Source organism: Rhinolophus hipposideros (assembly GCF_964194185.1).
Source record: "Rhinolophus hipposideros genome assembly, chromosome: 25".
NCBI classification, from domain to species: Eukaryota; Metazoa; Chordata; class Mammalia; order Chiroptera; family Rhinolophidae; genus Rhinolophus; species Rhinolophus hipposideros.
The window spans coordinates 15912099-15932549 of NC_138071.1; the positions used below are offsets into that span (position 1 = coordinate 15912099).

At 51.4% G+C, this 20451-nt stretch overlaps 1 protein-coding gene across 1 annotated transcript in view; it reads right to left on the bottom strand.

Moving 5' to 3' along the window:
- The window catches only part of PLXNA4 (plexin A4), a 410115-nt gene that overhangs the window by 74629 nt on the left and 315035 nt on the right, over nt 1–20451 (bottom strand). Inside the window, exons 6-10 of the mRNA XM_081038260.1 lie at nt 14534–14657; nt 13653–13806; nt 12392–12491; nt 9832–9946; nt 716–916 (exon numbers count right to left, since the gene is read on the bottom strand). Coding sequence (XP_080894386.1) covers nt 716–916; nt 9832–9946; nt 12392–12491; nt 13653–13806; nt 14534–14657 — 694 coding nt within the window. The remainder of the gene's footprint in view (nt 1–715; nt 917–9831; nt 9947–12391; nt 12492–13652; nt 13807–14533; nt 14658–20451) is intronic.

The window sequence follows — 20451 nt, forward strand, 5'->3', positions numbered from 1 at the left end:
CAGGACTCTTACAGCTTGAAAATGGTACAAGGCTCTAAGTACAACGTTTGTCTCTGAGCATCTGGGAGCACAGATGTAGTCCAGAGAGAGAGTGAGAGCAGCACGCAGAGCAGTGACGGAAGGCCCCAGGCAGGCCAGAGGTGATGCACTGAGACGGTTCTTTGTACGCCTAGGAATCCGGTGACAGCCCGAGCAGAGACCTAATGTGAATTTTCTAAACACAGGGCAGGGTTCGTGCTGATCTGAGCAAGGCACTCGTGCTGCCGGCTCCCTTTGCAGGTGCATGGTCTGTCTCAGAAGCCCCCTGTGCTGGGAACAGCCTCTGTGGGGGACCTGTGGCCTCCCCAGCTCAGCTCTGGTAGGAAGGCGGGCCCAGGGCCGCCAGGGCTTTTCTCCGGAAGGAGGATGGACGTGACCGGCAAAGACACCTGCCCATGAACAGCACTCTGCAGCCCCATGGCTGGTCCCAAAGCCCCTCTCCCCACAGCCCTTGTCATGGCCAGAGGACCCTCCGAGCACAGCCCACCCCTGCTGGGGTGGCATGAGGGGCTGAGCTGGGAGAGCAGGGCGGAGTGAGCAGGTAGGCAGGGAGCTGAGCCGTTCTGTGGGTGTTTGGGGAAGCCCAGCAGAGCTGAGCGGATTCGGCTCTAGACAAGAAGAAAGATGGGGTGCAGGAGGGGTGGAGGCGCCTGCAGGCATCGGGTGGGGCACTCACGGAGGTGTTCTGGCACTGCACGCTGGAGCTGTTGAAGCGCAGGGCGGGTACCCTCTGCTCGCTGCCCTGGATGCTGAGAATGCATTCGTAGCCGCGCTGCCCAGACTGTGGCTGGGGCAGATTCTTGGCCTTGAGGGTGATGGGCTTGATCACCTCCACCGGCACCAGGATCTTGTCCACGCGCAGCAGCTGGGGGCAGTCCTGGGGACAGAGAGCTCGCTCAGGCTGGGAGCAGGAAGCAGAGACGTGTGGGAGCCTTTCCAGACAGCACCCGGATGTTCGCCCGACTCCCCCCTCCCACAGAGACACCCAGGGCCAGTCCTGGGCTCGGGCGCTCATCCCCAGACACCTGACGGAGGGAATGGGACTGAGAAATCCCCCGTCCCAGGGTCACTGTCTTCAGGCCACTTCTCACTGAAGCCATCTCTTGACCTCTTCAGGTTGCATTTTTTAAATTAGTTCCAGGTGTACAAAACAATGTACTAGTTAGACATTTACACCCCTCACAAAGGGAACCCCTCTCCCCCAATCTACGACCCGTCTACCATCGTACATGGCTGTTAGAATTCCATTGACTCTACTCCCTATGCTGTACTCCATATCCTGTGACCATATATATATATATGATAGTTGTCATTCAATATTATTTAGCTTCAGCTTCAGGTGTACAGTGCAGTGGTCAGGCATCTACCCTGTCCGAGAAGTGGTCTCCCTAATAAGACACCCTGGTGGGGGGAGAAAGCCTCTGAGGGCCAACGCCTGCTGCGGTTATGATGAGCTATGGACCTCAGCACATCCCCATTTGGAGACTCAACTTCCTTAACTGTCGATTGGATGGGACTCAAAGACCCATTCCGCTCTAATCAGCCCTGATTCCATGAATTGAGGTTGTCTTATATCTGTCCTTCCTGGTTACCCTGGAGCTTTGCCTCAGGGAAACAAGTGCCCCAGGGCTGTTAGTGAATGCCCCCTCCCCTCTTCCAGGCTGCCCACATGTTCATCCTGAAGAGCAGCTAGGAAAGGAGCCGCAGACCCAGCAATCCCAATTCTGGGCGTGGACCCAAAAGAACTGAAAGCAGTACTCGAACTCGTACGAGTGTCATAGCAGCATTATTCACAACAGCCAAAAAGTAGAAGCAATCCGAGTGTCCATCAATGCTTGAATGGATAGACAAAAAGTGTGATATATACAGACAATGGAATAGGATTCCACCTTAAAAAGGAAGAAACTTTTAATACAAGCTACAACATGGATGAATCTTGAAAACATTATGCTAAGTGAAACAAGCCAGTCACAATAGGACAAATATTACACAATTCCGCTCATATGAGGTCCCTAGAGTAGTCAAACTCATGGAGACATACAGTAGAATGATGGTTCCTGGGGGAGAGGGAAATAGAGAGCTAGCGTTTAATGAGGACAGAGTTTCAGTTGGGGAAGACGAAAAAGTTCTGGAGATGATGGTGGTGATGGTGGCGCAAGGTGAAGGTACTTACTGGCATGCTGAACTCCACACTTACAATTGACTAAGGCAGTAAATTTTATGGCTGTGTATTTTACCACAATTAAAGAGGAGCAGCAGGGAGGCAGGCAGGAGGAGGGGAGAAGGGGTGAGGATGGGGCCTGGACCCAGCATGTGGCCCTGAGGCTGGAGAGTGGGTGGGTCTCTGGAGTCTTGGAGGCCCACATGGGGCGAGAGTCTCAGTGAGTCCATCCTATGCCCGTCTCAGCTGATATCCCTCCCGACCCCTACTCCAGCAAGACGAGAATGCAGACACATAGAGGACAGGAGCAATTCTGAGAAAAGGATGGCTCTCATGTCTGAAGCGGGGTGTGTGATGCTAGAGAATCAGGAGAGAAGATCTATGAAAAGTGGGAAGTTGCCAGCTGAGGGTCCAGGCCCGTCCTGGCTCCGCTCCTCGCCCCACCTGGGATGGGGTGGTGGGCGAGCAAGGATCTCCCTGAGACCAGCAGGACTGGGGAGCTTGAAAACCCTCCCAAGGTGAGCTGGAGCCTTGCCTGGGGACTGGATTGATTCTATTCCAGGATATGGGCTGAAGCATAAGCCTCTCTCTCTTCCCCTGTAAGATTCTCACTGAGGCTTGTTATGAGTTCTCTAATGAGTCCTGATTGCCAGTGGCCCCATAAAGGCTTAGTTTGCATATAAAAAGGTTGGCAGCTCTGAGAGTAAGTTCATTAATAATAATTGGAGAGGCCCAGGGCTGGGCTGGGCCCATTTTCCTCTGGTGGCTCTTCTCATTGACCTCGGTTCCCACCTAATTGAAATGTAAAATGGCAATTTTGTCTTCGGCAACAAGGCATGAAGGGACCACCACACTGTCCCTTCCTCCCACGCCAGCTCCCCAGCTCCTGACCTGCGGCATGCTGAGATCCCAGGTACAAAACCACCTCTAAGTTTAATGTTCCTGGGAAATTTCTGAGACACCTCTATGTTTCGCCACGACTCTACAGTCCTGCTTTGAGCACTTCCGCCGGGATCCGGAAGCTCAGGTCATCTAGATCTTGTCCTCACCTTTGAGCTTCCTTCACAAGAAAGGAACTAGCTGGGTAATCATGTCACTTCGAGTGCAGTCTACCTTGCTCCTGATAATTTCAGAGTCCCGAAAGGGTTCGCATCATGGCTTGGTATAACTATCAGTGGGAATTAACAACGCTTCCTCCACACGGCCTTGGGTTGGGGGGCAGGGTGCCCATGGAGTACCATATATAAAGTGTCTGCTGCAGACGAAACAAGCAGCCGACAAATGGTGGTTCTTTCCTCGTCTTCCCCTCAGCTCAGGCTGCACCTGGTCCCTCGTCCACTCCCTTTTCCTACCTCATTTCTGAAGGATCCATCTCCCCTGCTCCTGCCTGTTGGTGCTTTTCCATAAACACCCCATCAGCTCCCACTGTCCAGCTTATTCCACCCTGTTTGTGGAGTCAGACAATTTCAAAAGCTCCCAGTGTCCCAAACACCAGGGGGACAGATCGGAAGGTCCCAGTTCCACCCACTACTCTTCTAATAGCAGTCCCCTCTTCTGGGAGGTGACATCCTGAAGCTGCATGCTTTCCATGCGCAGAGACAGGACCTCCACCAGCCAACCACGTGGCTTCCAGCAAGTCCCTCAAACCTTCGGGGTGTCCCCATCCATAAAAGGAAGAGGTTGGTTTGGATTAGATTATGTTTATGATCCCAGTTCTGTTGATAACCCCATAGATGATCTGGGACAATCATTATATAACCTTTCTGAGGCTCAGTTTTCCCATCTCTAAAATAGGGATCACACCACCTGCTCAACTACCTCCAAGGGTGGTATTCAAAAGACTGACCAACTGAGTGCATGCTGGAGGGGCTTGGGGACTTGTGGGGGAGCTGGGCCTCCTGGAAGTGGCTATGTACCTACCAGGAGGGGAGTATCTTGAAAGGATAATAACTGGTAGATTGTAACCTGTATCGCTGTACAAGTGTGTATGGCTCCGGTAGACAGTGTGTGACGCTGTTATCATTCTAGTAAACATGGTTACACGGTGCAAGGGATACAAAGATTCAATCCAGCGCACATTCTGCTCCCTCCAATCCTTTACACGTCTCCAATCCCCATGTGCTCTCTTGTTTCCTAGCATAACACATAGGACTGTATCCCCCACCAAAAAAATGTCCATGGTAAAGAAAATCAGGACCTGGTACCAACTGTGACCATGAACAAAATACTAAACACCTGCTCATCTGACTGTCACCCCCAAATGGCTAGCTAGTCCCCATACAGAATTCCTCAAAACCTATCGCCCTTCCCTTTTCAAGGAAGATGTTTCTCAGAGCTATCATTTGAAAGGGCCAGCTCTTGGAGAGTGGGAAATACCTGCATGTAACAAGATCATTTGGAGAGAAACGCATAGGGTGAGAAGAGGATTGCTGTGGAGGCCGCTTTGCTTGTGGCTACATTCTGCAGTTCTAAGAGTGGGCTGAGGGTGGGGAGTGGCAGTGGCTTGAGGCACAACAAAATCTTTAAGGTCACGGCTTTCAGTAGGCAGCTCCAGTGGGCTCCAGGTCAACTGCCCAGCCCTGTGTATATTTGGGTCTCCACTTAGATGCACACGGAAGTAAAGATAACAGTGCTAATTTCAGGGAGCACAAACACGCGGCTGAAGTATGAAAGCAAAACAAGGATGCCTTGCTGTCTACCATGTCCAGCCTGTCAGTGGCTGCTTTATACTGAGGTTTCATTGCATATTTAAATAATTGAACAAGGACATAAAGACTGCTGCTGAGCTGGGAGAGCAAAGGCTGCATTCAAGGCTGGTGCTGCCTGGGGAGGGGGTGGCAGGCCTGGGGATTTACAGCCCTCCGTGTGTTTACAAGCTGAGGACTCTAATTCTCCTGGTTGTTACAGAAAGACTGCGCAGAGGGAGCTCGGGGGAGGGAAGGTGCAGGGAGAGCTGGGCTGGGGCAGCCTCTGGGGGCAGCTAAGGGATAAGTGATTTGCAGGTCACCTTTCCCTTCTGCATCATCTCAGCCCCCATTAGTTCCAAAGACAAGCCAGCTGGAGCCCCAACCAACTCCCAAAATTTACACTCACCTTCTCAGACCCCTGGTGCCCAAGACGAAAATGTAATGCCCCATATATTTTCTTGCTGTTCCCCAAGTTTATAATGCCATTAGCGTGATCTACGATGGGCTGGTTTATGGAGAGAGCAAAGTAATAATACAGAAAGGAAATACCCATAACCTTAATGGGGGAGGGGCAGACGAGATTGATGGAAAGTGCAATTGTCTGGAGAAATGGCAACTCAGTAATGGAATACCTGGAGTGGGGGTGGCTCATGGATAAAGCAAGCAAGTTCTTTAGCTGGGTTGACTTTGTTTTTCTCAGAGGAGGGTGAAGGGCATGGCAAGGGTGGTTTTGTTCCTTTGGGTTGGGTCCCAGGAATGGCTCCTCTGCAAGAAGGGAAACAATTGCTGACAAGATGGGCTGGCCTGACTTCCTAAGGGTCCAGTTGGCCGGGGGGTGGTTTTGGTGTGATAAGTGCCCTTTGCCTAGGGCTTATTTCAGCACCAAGGGCAAGCAGCAGTCCAGGGGTCAGCACCCTCCTCGACTTGCCAGCTCTTCAGTTGTAGAGGACTGACTCTTGGGATTGGTAGATTTCATGATCTCCATGCTGGCTAAGGCTGTCATCTCAGGAGTAGCGGGGTGGGAAGGGAGGTGGGGAGAACCTTTCAAGCACAGCTTTGGAAATCAAATAGAATTCATTTTGCCTCTTCTGATCTTACAAGTGTTCTCTGGAGTAAACTCTGCTTGAATCTCAAGAAGAGAGGGGCTGCGGGAACCTCCTCTCTGAGCCTGTGCCCCGTGGGCCAGATGTGTTTCGCCTTTCTAGCAAAACTCATCCAGTCAGAGAACGGAGCTTCTGCTGCAGCATACTTTGCTTTTCAGTTTAGATGAGAAATAAACATTAACAAACATCGAGGGCAAATGTTTGTTAATGATTTCCTTTTCCATAGAAGTTCGACTTTGTTCCCTGAAGATCACCGGTATTAAGAGGGTGGGCCTGACGGGGTATGCAGGTGGGTAGGCAGAGGAGCCTGGAGATTTCAAAGCTACTTGGGGACCCGTGGCTCCTCCAGCTTGGTAGAAGTGAGGGCAAGGTTCTATTAATGGCTACCCCAGTGAAAGGCAATTCCATTGGGAAGCAAGGAGTTTTCGCTGCTATTTCGAGAACAGGACTGAGACCAGGAAGATCCCTACTCATCCCACTTCAGTTTTCCCTCACTTTCCTCTCCCTCCTCTCTTTGGTACCCAGGATACGGCAGCTGATCCAAAGACCCACGGTTGTTATCACAATGCCATCATTTGTTGAAACAAAACCATTCCTTGTAACTGGAATATAGTTACTATAAACGACATATGTTACTGGGCATTCTATTTCTAATAATTGTAATTATGCTAGAATACTTGCCATTACTATAATAACAACAACGATTGACCAGTTCTCTGTTCCAGACCAATAACTTCACCTGAATGCACTCTTTGTTTGGGGAGGAGGCGGGGGAGGTAATTCAACATCCCCGGTGATCGTCAACAAAGCCAGTGTTGAAACTGGAAGACGCATGGATGAAAACCTTCCTGGAATACAAGATGGTGCTGGGTGGATGAAAAGCCACCTGGCAGCATCCCTCTTGGCTAACAAAAAGACCCTCTCTGCATTTCCACACTCAAAGGTTAAAAGGAAATGGAAACCCAGGGACTTCCAGAAGAATCACTGGGCCTGGGTCTCACCCTCCTTCCAACAGGGTAGGTCTGCCCCTGGGTGTCCAGGGAAGCTGCAGGCCTGAGGCTGAGTGAGTCATCCATTAGGTAGAACATCCAGTTAGGTCTGGAACACTCACCTCATAAGACCGCTTTGTGGGCATAAATTTCTCTTCAATGCTTTCCAGCTTATTTCCACTTGTAATTACAGAACCACAGAGACCATGCAGACCACGGCCCATTTTACACGTCTCTAAATACAGATCTCCAGATCTCCTGCACACAGAAGTTTCTCACGATGCCTTGCGTGTGGGAAATACTCGACAACTGGCTGATGAAGGGTGCGTGGTGACACCGTAGCAAAGCTTCACGCTGTACACAAGCCTTTCCTCTGGCATAGAGAGGAGACCCATGGGGCAGGAGATTCTACAAAATCACCTTTCAAACGTGTGATTTTGTTACCCCTTATTCCTGCTACCATCTCTTCCCAGAAACAAAAATATAGACAACAAAACAACATAAACAAAAGAAAATCGCCATATTTCCATTAGTCGCCCGGGGCTTTCTTTTAAGCTCTGAAGACAATGGATCCTTTCACTGATTCAAAATGGCTGGATCAGTCACTAGTCCACAAATATTTATTGACTTCTCTTTCCTTTGGTACATTCTCCAGGAAGATGCTGCTAAAACCGTCATGAGGCGGCCAACGCTGGCTTCCCCACCTGTTATATTCAAAATGGCCCTAGTAACGAGCTGGGGAGAAGGCAGCTGCCAAGCTTGGCCAGAAGCACAGACTTAAAACTTCCTTCTCTTAGGATAAGTCTGCATACAAGAAAAACAGGAGCCAAAGTTAATTCCATTTAATAATGTGATAAGGGAGGTATGGTGATTCCAATCTCCCTGAAGACTCTCAATGCAATAGCCTGCTGGGCTCCCAATAAAACGGCTCAGGTGAAATGGAAAGAATTGAAGGGTGAAGGCGGTGGGTTAGTCCACCTCTCTGTCCCTCCATATGCCATGTTCCTCCAGGCCTCTCCCTTTCTCCTTTTCCCCGGCACCAAATCCTCTGGGGAGTTATGAATGAATCCCTAGCAGCCTTTGCCAGCAGGTACAGATGGGGCATTGTGCCTGGCTTGCATTCTGGACCTTTGAGGACAACATTCTTCCATAGGGATCCCTGAATTGCACCGGGAAACATGATGGGCTCTTGTTTTGTTCTTTCCTAGTTCTTTTTTTCCTCTTTCTGAGCAGCAGATGCAAGCTCCTTTTATATATTTAAAAGAAAGAAACTTGGGACAAGAGCAGCAAACAAGAAAGAAAAAGCAGAGATTTGCAAACCTCTCTCAGGGTAATTAAATGATTAGGGGCCTTTGAAATCCATCAGATAGCTCAATTGTTCCTACTTTCACTTGATTCTTAGACCTCTCCACACATGAAACCTCTGCCAGATACACCGGATTGGAAAGCCAGACAGGCTGGAAACTTCTTTGTCTCTAATCCCATCAAGTAACTTGCAGGTTTGGGAACAAGAAGAGGTTGCTTCCCGGGGCCCGCAGGCTCTGGTCTTGGAGGGTCAACCAGCCTTTCTGCTCCTTCGGCCATGTTCCAAGATAAAGGTGAAGGGCTAAGGAGATTGTCCAGCCTCTTATTAGGGTCTTCATGCCAAGGGTGTGCCCCTTGGCTGTCAGACTCATATCTTTCCTATTAGCTTCAGACCCAGTTTGCCTTAAAGAAGAGTAGAGAATTGACACATAAATATGAGATTCACACTCTTATTTAAAGCCAAGAGGTAACCTCTTTCCTCCATTTCCCTGTAAGGGACAATCTAGGTCTGGGTCTCTTTTCTGGATTAAGAATCCAGAGCCATGTTCAGCCATAGACAGACCCCATTGTACAGGGCGAGGGCCTTATGACTGTGGGCTTCCACAACCTCTTCGTGTGTGTGTGTGTGTGTGTGTGTGTGTGTGTGTGTGTTTTCTAAATAAACATTCTAAAGCAACCACTCCAATGATTCAGAACTATTGGTCCATCGGTTGGAGTCACTCAAGCGCCATGATATTTGAACACCAACAAAGTTTCCCACAGTGCTTTCATACCCGTTATCTTTCAGGTCCCTGTACACAAACTTACGTTTTAAGAAAGGCAACAACCTAGGCATGGAGTATTTCTATTATAGTGATGAATTGTTTCCGAGGATAAGAATCAAGGTTAGAAGGGAAGAGAAACACAGTGTCTTAGGCATGGAGCCCCGCTCCTTCTCTGTGATTCCCAATCTGGACCGTGCAGCCGAACCCGAGTGCTGGGTCCCAGCTTGGAGCTTCTCATCCACTTGGCCGGGGTGGGCCTGGTGACTTTGCATGTCTCACAAGTTTGCAGGCCATGCTGATGCGGCTGGCCTGGGGATCCTGCTTTGAGAACCACTGCTCTGGCTGGTACGTGGACCATTCTTTCATTCTTCCTGTCTCCCTTTTACTTAATTTGTTCTTGTTGGTCTCAGTTCTGCTCTGTGAACAGTGCTCAGGGACAGCTGAAGTCTGGACACAGTCCTGCTGTGTACTTACAAGGCTTTCTCGGACACACCCTCACACTCCTCCCTCTGGAATTCTTCTAGAACTCACCTGGCTGGAGTGACCTGGAATGCACCTTTGCCTGGAACCAAACTTGTGGGACGGATCCAGAGCCCACTGGCCCCAGCGCAGAGTTTTGCTTGTTTACTGTTTTCATGCAGTGGTTCCTTAAGACTTGGGGTTGGGGAGAAGGTGGGTGGTCCTGTGGGAGGTGCCTTCATTTTCTCTTCACGAGGGAAGGCCTGCGTGGGTGTCCCAGGATCATAGCAAGTGGAACTCAGCCGTCTGGCTGCCGGAACCTACCTCAGGGAGCTTCACTCGGCCTTCCTGGAAGGAGCAAGTCTTGGGGTCATGGGTGCAGGCATGCCGATATTTACACCAGTGGCAGCGGAATGGGCTCCCCACACAAGACAGGCACCTGGCACAGAGGAGGGAGAGGCGCCGATCAGAGAACCTGGGTGAACCCAATAAATCGGCTCTAAGACTCTTGAGTCTAGCGAAACATTTTTCAGTAGTAAGAGAAACTACCCTCAAACACTCCGGAAGAACAAATCAGCCAAATGCATCTCCTTTCTCTCTATGGCCTCAACAAGCCAAGAATCTCTGGCCTCCTCACCTTCACTCAGCAAATTGACCATCCTGGTCACCCAGGGCCTTACGAACCCCCCTCCTTCTCCACAGGATGGTGCCCTTTGCTGCTGAATTGAGGAACAATGAGGTCTGAGAAGAGGGGCTGGTCCAGAGAGCCCATGACAGGTAGGCCAAACAAAGAAATGGAGTTTGAATTCATGGACTCCAGGGTCTTGGCTGACAAGGACCCACATGGACCCACTCTGGCAAAGGAAGGTCCCATGGCTGCTCTCTCAGTGGGATGGGCTCTTGCACCCCCTCCTCTACACTCAATCCCAGGAAACAAAGACAGCCTTAGGAGAGTTCCTTCTTGCTTAAAAACCAAACATGGTTCCTTCTTCCAAAGGGTAAACCCCACATGCCTTGCCAGACAGGTGTCCAGGTCCACGTCCCCACATGTGTTTGGTGCTTCAGTCATGCACAGGCCATGCCCTCCTCATGCCATCCTTCTACCTGGAGTACCATTTCCCCTTCCTCCACTTGTCCATCTCCTCTTCCTTCTTTGACCAACGGAGAGTTGGTCACATTGGGCCCTTATCTTGTTAATCCCTTTGTTTATGTCTCTGGGATAGTCTTGGCCTTGTATTATATGTCACTTATGCAGTGTCTAGTTCATCCTCTACTCCATTAGGCCATGACTTCTGAGTTTTTGCATCTTATTAATTTTTGATGATCTGTCTAATGAGTATACATTGCTTTGCACATACAATGCTGACAATCCTTTGATGGACTGAATGGAAACTTCACACATGATTCCACCTACTACTCGGCTTTCCCACAGGGGCAAAAGGGGAGCGAGGGAGTAGGCCGTGAGGTAGTGAAGCCATGGGAAGTTCTGTGGCTAGAAGCAGAACGAGAATTCCAGTGTTAAAGCACTTGTTTTTGGCTGGGAGGTCTGGCTGCCTCTTTTGTGGGGCCCCAAAGAGAGCCATGTACTTAACTCACAGCTGCAGTAACCAGATAGCTGAACCCTAAAATTCCACCAGGCTAGAGTCCACAAATGTCTTTGGTTATGTTAACTAGCTTGCGCTGTATGGAGAGGAAAACAGAACAGCCTATGAAAGCAAGCAGGACTTTTGAGGTCAGGTCCTATGGTTCTCAAACGGTGCTCTCTGGAACCCTGGGGCTCCATGGAGCTTCTTTGGAGGCTGTGTGAGGAGATAGATGAGTGAGGTTCCTAGACAGAGGGGTTCCAGGCCCCCTCAACCTTCACCCAGAGTAGCTCCTACCCCCTTCTAGTTTGTACATTGTGCTTCCACACCTAATTTTGGTTGAAGAAAGGGTTCTAGGGTGAAAGAAATGGCTTTTACCTTCTCCATCTGGTCCAACTCCATCATTTTAAAGAGGAAATAATAACAGAAAAAACGTGAGCGTGGCCCCAAACAGTGGGCCAGACATGGCTCTCACTGCTCGCCTGGTCATAGCTTTTCTAGCCCTGGCAGCTGTCCTGTGGGCCGAGCAGGGCTGATGGGCAGGGACAGCAGTCAGCAGTGTCCCCACCAGTAACCACTCTGCTGGGACAGTGCCCTTGCCATGTTAGCTGTTTAATATTTCAGTGCCATCCCTAGAAAAAGGACTACGATCTCCCCATTTACAGACATTACATCGCAACATTACATTGCGGCACAAAATGGTTATGTTTGCGGCTGGGCTGAGAGAGGGTGAGCGTCTGCCTTCTGTGACTTCCCTTGGGGAAGGGGACAGAGCAGGAACAGGAGCCGGAGCTGGACCCCCAGGCCAGAGCACACCCAGTCGGCACCTCTCTGCCCTCCTCGGACCTGCCTCAGCCTGAGCCCTGACCCAGCCTGCAGGAACGGTGCAGCCCTGAGCGTTCAGTGACTTGTTGGGCCCCTGTGCCCACCTGGGCACACATGGGGGCTTCTTTCCATCTTTAGACCCACTCTTCTCACCCAGGGTACTGGCTGTTCTGTTCTTCAGGTGAGACGCCATCCCCCAACAGATGGTGGAAAGTGAATCAGGTTAGACAGATTTACGCCAGAGAAGATGTATGGGCCAGGGCTTTGGAGCTCCCACCCACACAGGGTCTCGCTCTTCATTCTCTCCTCTTCCCATGAACCCCGTGAGCACCAGGGCACTTTCTCCTTCCGGGGGTGAAGGAGGCCTCCTTGCAGGGCCTCTAAATGGTAATGCCTTGCGCACAATAGTGGGTCTTCTGTCTCTCAATAAATCCTGACTCCAGGAGCAGGGAGCTTAGTCAGGCTGGGGCACTTACGAATTGTGGACGCTGCAGTTGTAGAAGACAAAGCTGGTGCTGGCAAAGGTCATGCCCGTCTCCTTCGACTTGAGCTGCAGCTGGACAACATGGTGGTCCCCTGTGGGGCGGAGCCAGCCAAGAGGTCAGGGGTAAGGCCCAGGCCAGGCATCGGGTCCCAATGAGAGCTGTACCCACTGTACTGTGAGAGGGGGTGCTGTCCACTCTAACAGGTCTCAGGCAGCTGCAGAAGGCAGTTCTGGTCTATTCCTCCTTCCACAGTGGACCCCTGGCATCCAGCCTTCATTAGCTTACAGCTCCTCCACGTACACACACCCACGCACACCCACGAACTCTGACAGGTATTCAAATGTGCATTCATTCACATGCATACTTTCCATGCCAGACTCACAGAAGTCTACACACACACACTGACTGACTACCGAGAGCATGTGTTGACGCTTCGGAGTGCCGCCACAAACCACACGAGAGGTTTTGCATGGTTGTGTGTGCACCCGTGCTGAATGTCCAGCTCTGTCTGACCTGTTCTGGTGCCCCTTCCTGTGGTGGGCTCAGGGCTTCACTCGGGCAGGCCGTCCCTGGACTCCTCAGCTGGCTCCCGGGAAGAGCTGGGGCCCATGTTTAATTCACAGCCCTGACCCCAGGCCCCACTTCCTGCGCCGAGAGCCTCATTAATCAATCAGCTCAGAGCGAATGTGACACGCCCAAACGGGAGGGCCGACATGGGACCAGCCTGCCCACGCCGGGTCTGTCCATCCCCATGCCTCCCAATGCAACTGGCCAAGAACAGGTAGCTCTGGGAAGGCCGGGCAGGGTAGGGGTGAGGAGGCGGTGGTCCAGGGTGAGAGACCGGCAGTGCAGGCAGGGAATAAGCAGCCCGATGACCCCCAGCACCCCATCCCTGCTTCTGGCCAGCTTCCCCTCCTCCACGGCCCCTCCACGCCAGCCTCTCATGCACTAGGACAACCTCTGAAGTTGGCTGGCAACCTCTGATGCCGAGCCCTCTACCTACCCTCTCTGCAGCTGCTCCTCACCAAGGATAAGGTGGACTCTTGCATGCTCACCTGGGTTCAACAGTTAATTCCAAGAGCAGCGGAGGGACACTTCGTCTCCCTCTTCCTGTAACACACTCACGGACCCTCACACTTCCTCTGGCCCTCCCCGCCTGTGCGCTCCCTCATTCCCTTCACATCTGCCCTGAGTTCTCATCCAGGCTGAAGGAAAGACATCCCACCCAGTTCTGCCCCCGGGGACCACTCACCATTCTCCGTGATTATCCGGGGCACCTCCTTGGCCGCCGGGGAGTAGCACTGGATCTGATTGCCTACCACCAGACCATCCATCTCTGACAGGTCCTCAAAAGTGCAGTTGACACCAGCTGACAGCTCTGGGACATTGTATGTTTCCAGGACCAGCTGTGAACAGCCCGGCACGGGAGAGAGAGGAGGAGAGTGACACAGGAAAAAGAAGGGTATAGAATAAAGCAAGAAAGAGGGAGAGCAGGAGAGAACAGACAGAAAAGAGAAAGCAAAACATGAGGCCACAGTGACATAGAGAAAAAGAGATCCAATGTATTACAAGAGTATATGGAGAAGATGGTGGGATGTAAAGAGACAGGGACGAAAGAAACTTCATTATATGCGATTGGAATTGGTCTCAGGAAACAGAACTTGGGGGATTTGTATGTCGAAGGAAAGGTGGAGAGGACTGAGGTACTGCTGATCAAGCTCCTCTTCCATTGTCCCCCATTTTGGAAAAATGGCAACACCAACCAGCAAGCGCCCAGTGCAAGAACATGGAACCATCTGACCCTTCTCCGTCTGCACATACATCTTTCCCATCTTATACACAAAGATATTCCCAGCAGCCTGCCTCTCTTGGTCACCCTTTTGTATCATTTTGGATTCAGTTTTCCTACCCGTGATGCATAAAGACTCTTCCCCAATGTCCCTGCACCCAGCTCATCCACCCCAGGGACATATTCTTTGTCATCCTGGCGCAGATCTGAAGTGGCTCTGCTGGCCAGGTTGGGCCCAGCCTCCCGAGGGGCGTTGGGCTGCGGCCCCGTGCATTGGGCTGCGGCCCCGTGCGGTGCGGAGCGGGCTCCGCCCACGTCCCTGACCCCAGATCCACTGCCCTTACCAGGACATTGTACTGAGACACAGAAATGTTGCTGGGATGGACAGTTAGCCGGACACACTGCTTCATCTCGGAGGCAAACCTGCGGGGCTCTCTGGACCGCTCACAGCGCTCCTTCCGGGTGCACCTGGTTGGGAGAAACCAATGAGGGGCGCAGGAGAAGGCGCCTGGTCCAGGGAGGGGCTGACACAGGTCGGGCACTGTCAGTGGCTCCCGAGACTGACGTTTGTGCTTCCTTCCTCCAGCCTGGCCCTCCCCCATCGTGCCCAGATTTGAAAAAGATGGTAACTCCAATCACCAGTTGCCAAATGCAGAAGCTTGCACATCATCCCAGGGTCCCCTTCCCTCGTCCTCATTCATATTGGGTTCCAAAGTCCTACCTATTCCACCTCCCCACTCCCACCCATCCTCGGCCCTTGTCACTCTCCCCTGCCTCTTAGGCAAGATGAGGCTTGTTCTTTTTCCACATGTCTGATATATTCTGTCAGATTCCTCATCTCTGTGCATGCCAGGTCTTCCGTCTGCACGGCTCTCTCCCCACTTTCCCCCGTCCAACATCCATCTCCCCTTCCAGACGTGGTTCAACTCTTATGCACCTGCCACCCCCACCCCTCCCTGCTAACGTACCCCCAGCTCTGGCAAAGTGAAGAGTACTTTAGAGTTTCCTACAGTCTAGAACTTCTTTGGACCGTATGACAATGACTAGGCTGAGTGCAGCCCCCTCCTGCCCCGTGTGAGCTGCTCCAAATCAAAAACCGTGCCTGACTTCTTTTGGAATCTCCTATAATCCTCATGACCAGCAGACAGAAGATAAAGGCAGGTGGGTGGGAGGGAGAGAAGCAAGGCTCAAAGGAGCAGAGTGCCCTAGTTCAAAGCACACTCTGGAGCCAGACTGCCTTGGATCGAAATCCCAGCTCCACGGCACAAGGTAACGGCCACAGAAGGTTCGCTAATATTGCTTAGTGTCCTGTGTTGTTCAAAGAGTACTGTGTCACAGGTGGACCACATCCAGGCTGACCTGGCATCTTACAATCTCAACCGATGGGGCTTGTGAAAGATGCACATACAAATCAAGGCCCACACCCAAGTGCACAGGGGGAAGGTGCTTAAGCTCTCTGCTGGAGCCAGGGCCATCCCTGCCTTGCAGTGGGAGGTCACTGCAGGGACGTGTCTGAGCTTCAAGGAACAGCATTTCATCCAAGTCAAACAAGTCTCGTGAACGTGGAGCGGCGCTGGGTGGCCAGGATGTGGAGACGCAGGACGGCTGAGCCTACTGTGGGGGAAAAGCGGGGTCCTCAGAGGGCCAAGATGGATAAGCTGGGACTGCAAGGTCATTATCACTCTTGAGGGGCTGATCCCTGGGGGTGAAAGAGAATAGACTCTGCAGGGGAAGGGGCATGCCAGGGACTGTCGCAGGATAGGAGGGAGCCCTGGACAGGAATTTAGTGGGAAATGGAACAGCCAGGGAAGGGGAACCTCTGTGGGGAGGGAGATATTGGGGAGAGAACATCTGCCTCCAGAAGCAGACAGGTGAAGTACCGGGCAAAAGATAAGGGAAGAGCTGCTCTTGGGGTGACCCTCAGGCACAGAGGAGAGCTGTGGGGGCCTCCTCCCAGCCACGGCGAAGGAAAACATCTTGGGTCTCAGTGGGAGGGACAGTCTGACAGTGGACAATCTGAGGTGAATGTAGCAAACAAAGGAGAAATCCCTGAAGGGGTGGACTTAAGAAAGAAAGGGGAGCTCCAGGGACAAGAGAGACGGCCTCAGAACAGGTAGGATGTGTAATGAGAATGTAGAAAACAGTTCTGAGTAATCGTCATGGCTTCGAGTCATTGAGTGCTTATTAGGAGCCATAATAAGGGGCGTACAGGCTATGTCACGTAAGTCTCCCAATAACGCCGTGAGGGAGCTATCATCGTAAACTCCAGAGAAGGTGGTAAGGTCACTTGCCCAAGGTCACCAGAGAGAGCCAGTATTTGAACAGAGATGAGCTCTGGAGACTTGAAGCCCCTGAAGCTTCTAGACAGAGAAGTGAGAGACAGACACCCCGGCTGCCCTTAAACCCGTATTTTTTGCAATCACGATGGGTCTGTCCTTCATGCACTTAAGGCAATCTGAAACGTCCCCCTCAGTCTTCTTCGCTAGGCTAATCGCTCTCTGTGCCTGCCCTAAGAAGCAGCCCTTAGAATAGCATTGCGACTTGTGAGTTCTCCGGGACCCTTCCAGGACGCCCATCCCTAGAGCGAAAGGTCAGACGTTGAGTGTGGTCGTCTCCAAGGCACTCCGTGGCTGCTCTAACAGACCCATGGCAACCCGGGCGTCTGCCTCCAAGTCTGGGAAGTTAATTTACCAGGCTCGCTGCTGCGGGAGGACTTCATTACCTCCAGCCATTAAGCTAATGTTATGGACTTTGCCAGGGCGTCTGCGCCGACATGGCTATTAATAGTGTTTTTACTCCCATTAACGGTAGACCCAGCGAGCTGGTGCAGGCTTCAATTATTCACCGACTCCCCAACTTTGAAGTTCCTATTTCCAAGAGCCATCAGCAAGTCTGAGAAATGTCTTTGATTAAATTATGAAGAGGGAAAAATGAAGCTGCTTTCAGGCCAAACAACACCTGGCATTGTCAAATAGAGATCCAGATGGAAAAGAGAAGACTCTACCTCTCTTTCAGGGGGTACAAAGGAACTTGTTTGGGGGGAATCTCAAGACAAGTTCTGCCGACATGGCTTGCTGCTCTCCAAGTTCAAGGGGCTGCATCCTGCCATGCTCCTGAGAGCCCCCAAACTAAGTACTCATCATTTCCCCCCCAGATTTAGGTCTCGCCAGGGAAGCCACCCATAGCTTACAATTTCCAAGGTCCCATCTTGCTGTGCAATCTTGGGCAAATTACTCAGCCTCTTGGTGCCTCAGTTTTGTCATCTATAAAATGGGGATGAAATAGTATCTACCTAACTGGTTTATTATGAGGATGAAAAGATTATGCAAGAAAAGCATTTAGAACAAGGCTCATACATAATAAGCCCTCCATAAATGGTAGTATTATTCCTTCCCTTCTCATCCTTCTTCTAACCCCTCAGTCTGCAGCTGATGCAGAGACACCAATCTTTTCCCAGACTGGCCCAGGGAGCAAACCAAAGAAAAAACAACAGGGGTGGCTCCAGCAGTTTCCTCCTTAATGAAGAAGAAGGAGCCCCAGAGGTCAGGAGGGAGAAAAGGGAGAAAGAGGGGTCTGGGCTGCAGCTCTGCCTTCTTCCTAGCTCTCACAGGATATACAGAACTCAGCTCTTAGTGAAAAGTCACGTTTAAGGTCAGTGTCAGGCATGTTTTGACATTTCTACTATCCCTCAGTGCCTATCAGGGTAGAGGCTGCAAATGTTCGAGAGCGCAGACAACTGACCTTAGATGTGATAAGATAATGGAAGGGGAAGAATGAATTCCTTCTGGGTTCTTATGGGGTCTGTCAGGGTAATGACCTTCTGCTCTTCGAGGACTATGATTTCTCATTAGCCCAGACAAGAGCTAGGAAATGTGCAGAGGGTTAATTCATGACTCTAGTGGAAGGTGGGGAAAGGGATAGGGGAGCAGCTTAGATGTTTTCTTCAACGGGGTTCCAGAGACTTCCTAAAGCATGCCCTTCAATTCTACTGTGGGAGCAGCCTGGAGGTCCGGGAAGATCCCGCTTCATCCATTTTCCAAGCAGGACTCCAAAAATGTCATAGGGATGTCAAAAGTGCACGCTATGTGACTTTGAGTGTTCAGACATTCATCCAGCTGCCACCACTGTCATCCCACCCCAAACACACACCTGTAGGTGGACCGAGAAGACACCCCAAGCCCCTAGAATTGGACTCTGGCCCTGCTAACCTTCTCTGGCCTCCCCTTCTTATTCTCCTTGCTCTGCAGTTCGTCCCTCCAGCCCCAGTTCAGAGGTGCTACAAGCCCTTGGGAACAATGGCCATGGACCGGTGGAGGGGTTATTATTCAAGTCAGTGGTTCCAATGAGATTACCCTCTCCAATGAAGCAGCTGCCTCCGCCCTCTCCTAAGCCTGAACTTGCACTGCTGGAGAATTCCCAGCCAAGTGGAAAATTAGAAGGGAGAGGGATGAAGGAAGGAAAGGGATGAGGGAGAGGTGGTGATTAAGTTCTCGAGAAATTAATTCCTAAATACAGTGATAGGAAATATTAACTTCCAGTGCTGCTGGCCGGGCAAGCAAATTTCAGTTTGGAAATGGGGCTCTCTGTGAGTCTGGCCTGGGCCAGCCTCCAAGCTGGGGGGTTGTTTCTGGGCCATCTCCCTAAATCCTTTGGCATGGGTCTACCAGCCTGGGTTATTGGAAGCATAATGAGATTGGGGGAAAATGGAGTGGGAGTGGGGCTTCCCAAATGAGCTTTATAGAAAAGTTAGAGGACTTGGAACAGTTACTCAAGTAGGAGACCATGGGGGCTCTTTTGTCATTGTCTCTACATCTGGGAACCCCCACAAGGGAAGAGACTGGGTTTCCTAATGTTGTATCCTTGCCCTCCTCAGGAAGACCCACAGAAAAAGGCAGGTACATCTGTGGTTCGGACACAGGGGCACTGTCTAGTGAAGGGAACCTTCCCAGGTGGATGGGTGTGTGGGAAGTTTCTCCTCCAAAGCGTGTGGACCAGTTGAGTCCTTACAGAGCCATGATTCTCGGACCCAGTGACCGACACCGCAGTCTGAACCTAAGTCTTTAGGATGTTTTCGGATAAACCCCTAAGACGCGAAGACGCAATTATGCTACGATTTTCCCACTGTCACCAGCTGCTGGCAACTAAACTCACCAGCCCTTTACCTTCTTTAAAGATCCAAAGCCAACCTGAGCTGCGGATGTTGGATTCACCATGCCTGCTGGGCCTCACTCAAAAAGGTGAGGTCACCAAAGCAGGATGAGAGCACAGGGCTTAACGGGAATCAGCAGGTGCAGGAGTCTGGGGCAGGCCCAAGAGCCTTTCTGGGCTTATGTAGCGACCACATGGTCCTGTCCCACCACCAGGGTGAGCTCTGCCCTGCGTTCCAGGCCAGAGTCTTGCTTGGCTTCCTTTCAGTCCCTCCCCACATGAATGATCCACAAACCTCAGGCGGTAGACAAAGGAACCCGGAGAGGTTCCTTCTTTCTGAGAAGAGAACTTGCATTTAGCAGTTGCCACCGGAAAAGGTGACGTGGGGCTGTCTTACTCTTCTCTTTGTCAGTAGGGAGTGCTGTTGAGACCTGTTTCTTTCTACTAAGGTTGAGGGGAGGTTAGGAGAGAAGAGGGGGAGAGAAGCAGGAATACAGGGAGAGAGAGGGACAGAGAACAAGAGGGGGAGGAAGGAAACCCAAGGCTCTCGACAGCAGGCTGATCCATTCTCTTCAGAGTGCCGTCGGTAACAAGGAAGACGCTGCCTCTTACTTGAGACACATCCACCAATTACTCTGATTGATTCTGATCAATGTTCACCCTGCCCTTTATCCAACAGCCTGGAGCTTTCATGCCCATTAATGTCACCAGGTCCACAGGCTTGTGGAGGGAAGCACTCGGCTCTGTGCAAGCGGGGCCACTCCACCCCATGTGGCCCCAGGTGGCATGACTGGGCAGAGCGCACGACTGCTGGTACTTGGGTGTGCCTGTCTGGACTTCAAGCCTCAGAGGTCGCCCAGCATGTCAGGATGCCCACGGGGAGCCAGGTCGTTCGATTGAGAGGGACATTTGGAGCTTGCATGGATGACGGGCTTTCCTAATTCCTGTAAGATGGCACCGCTGATTTACCATCCTTTGGCCATGAAAGCATGTGCGAGAGGCCTGTGGGGAGGAGGGGGAGCAGGCAGTGGTTAAGAAAGGAAAAGCACGTTTCCTTAACCCATACTGTGGATTTGCTGAGCCACAGATAGGAAAATTCAAACATACTCGTATC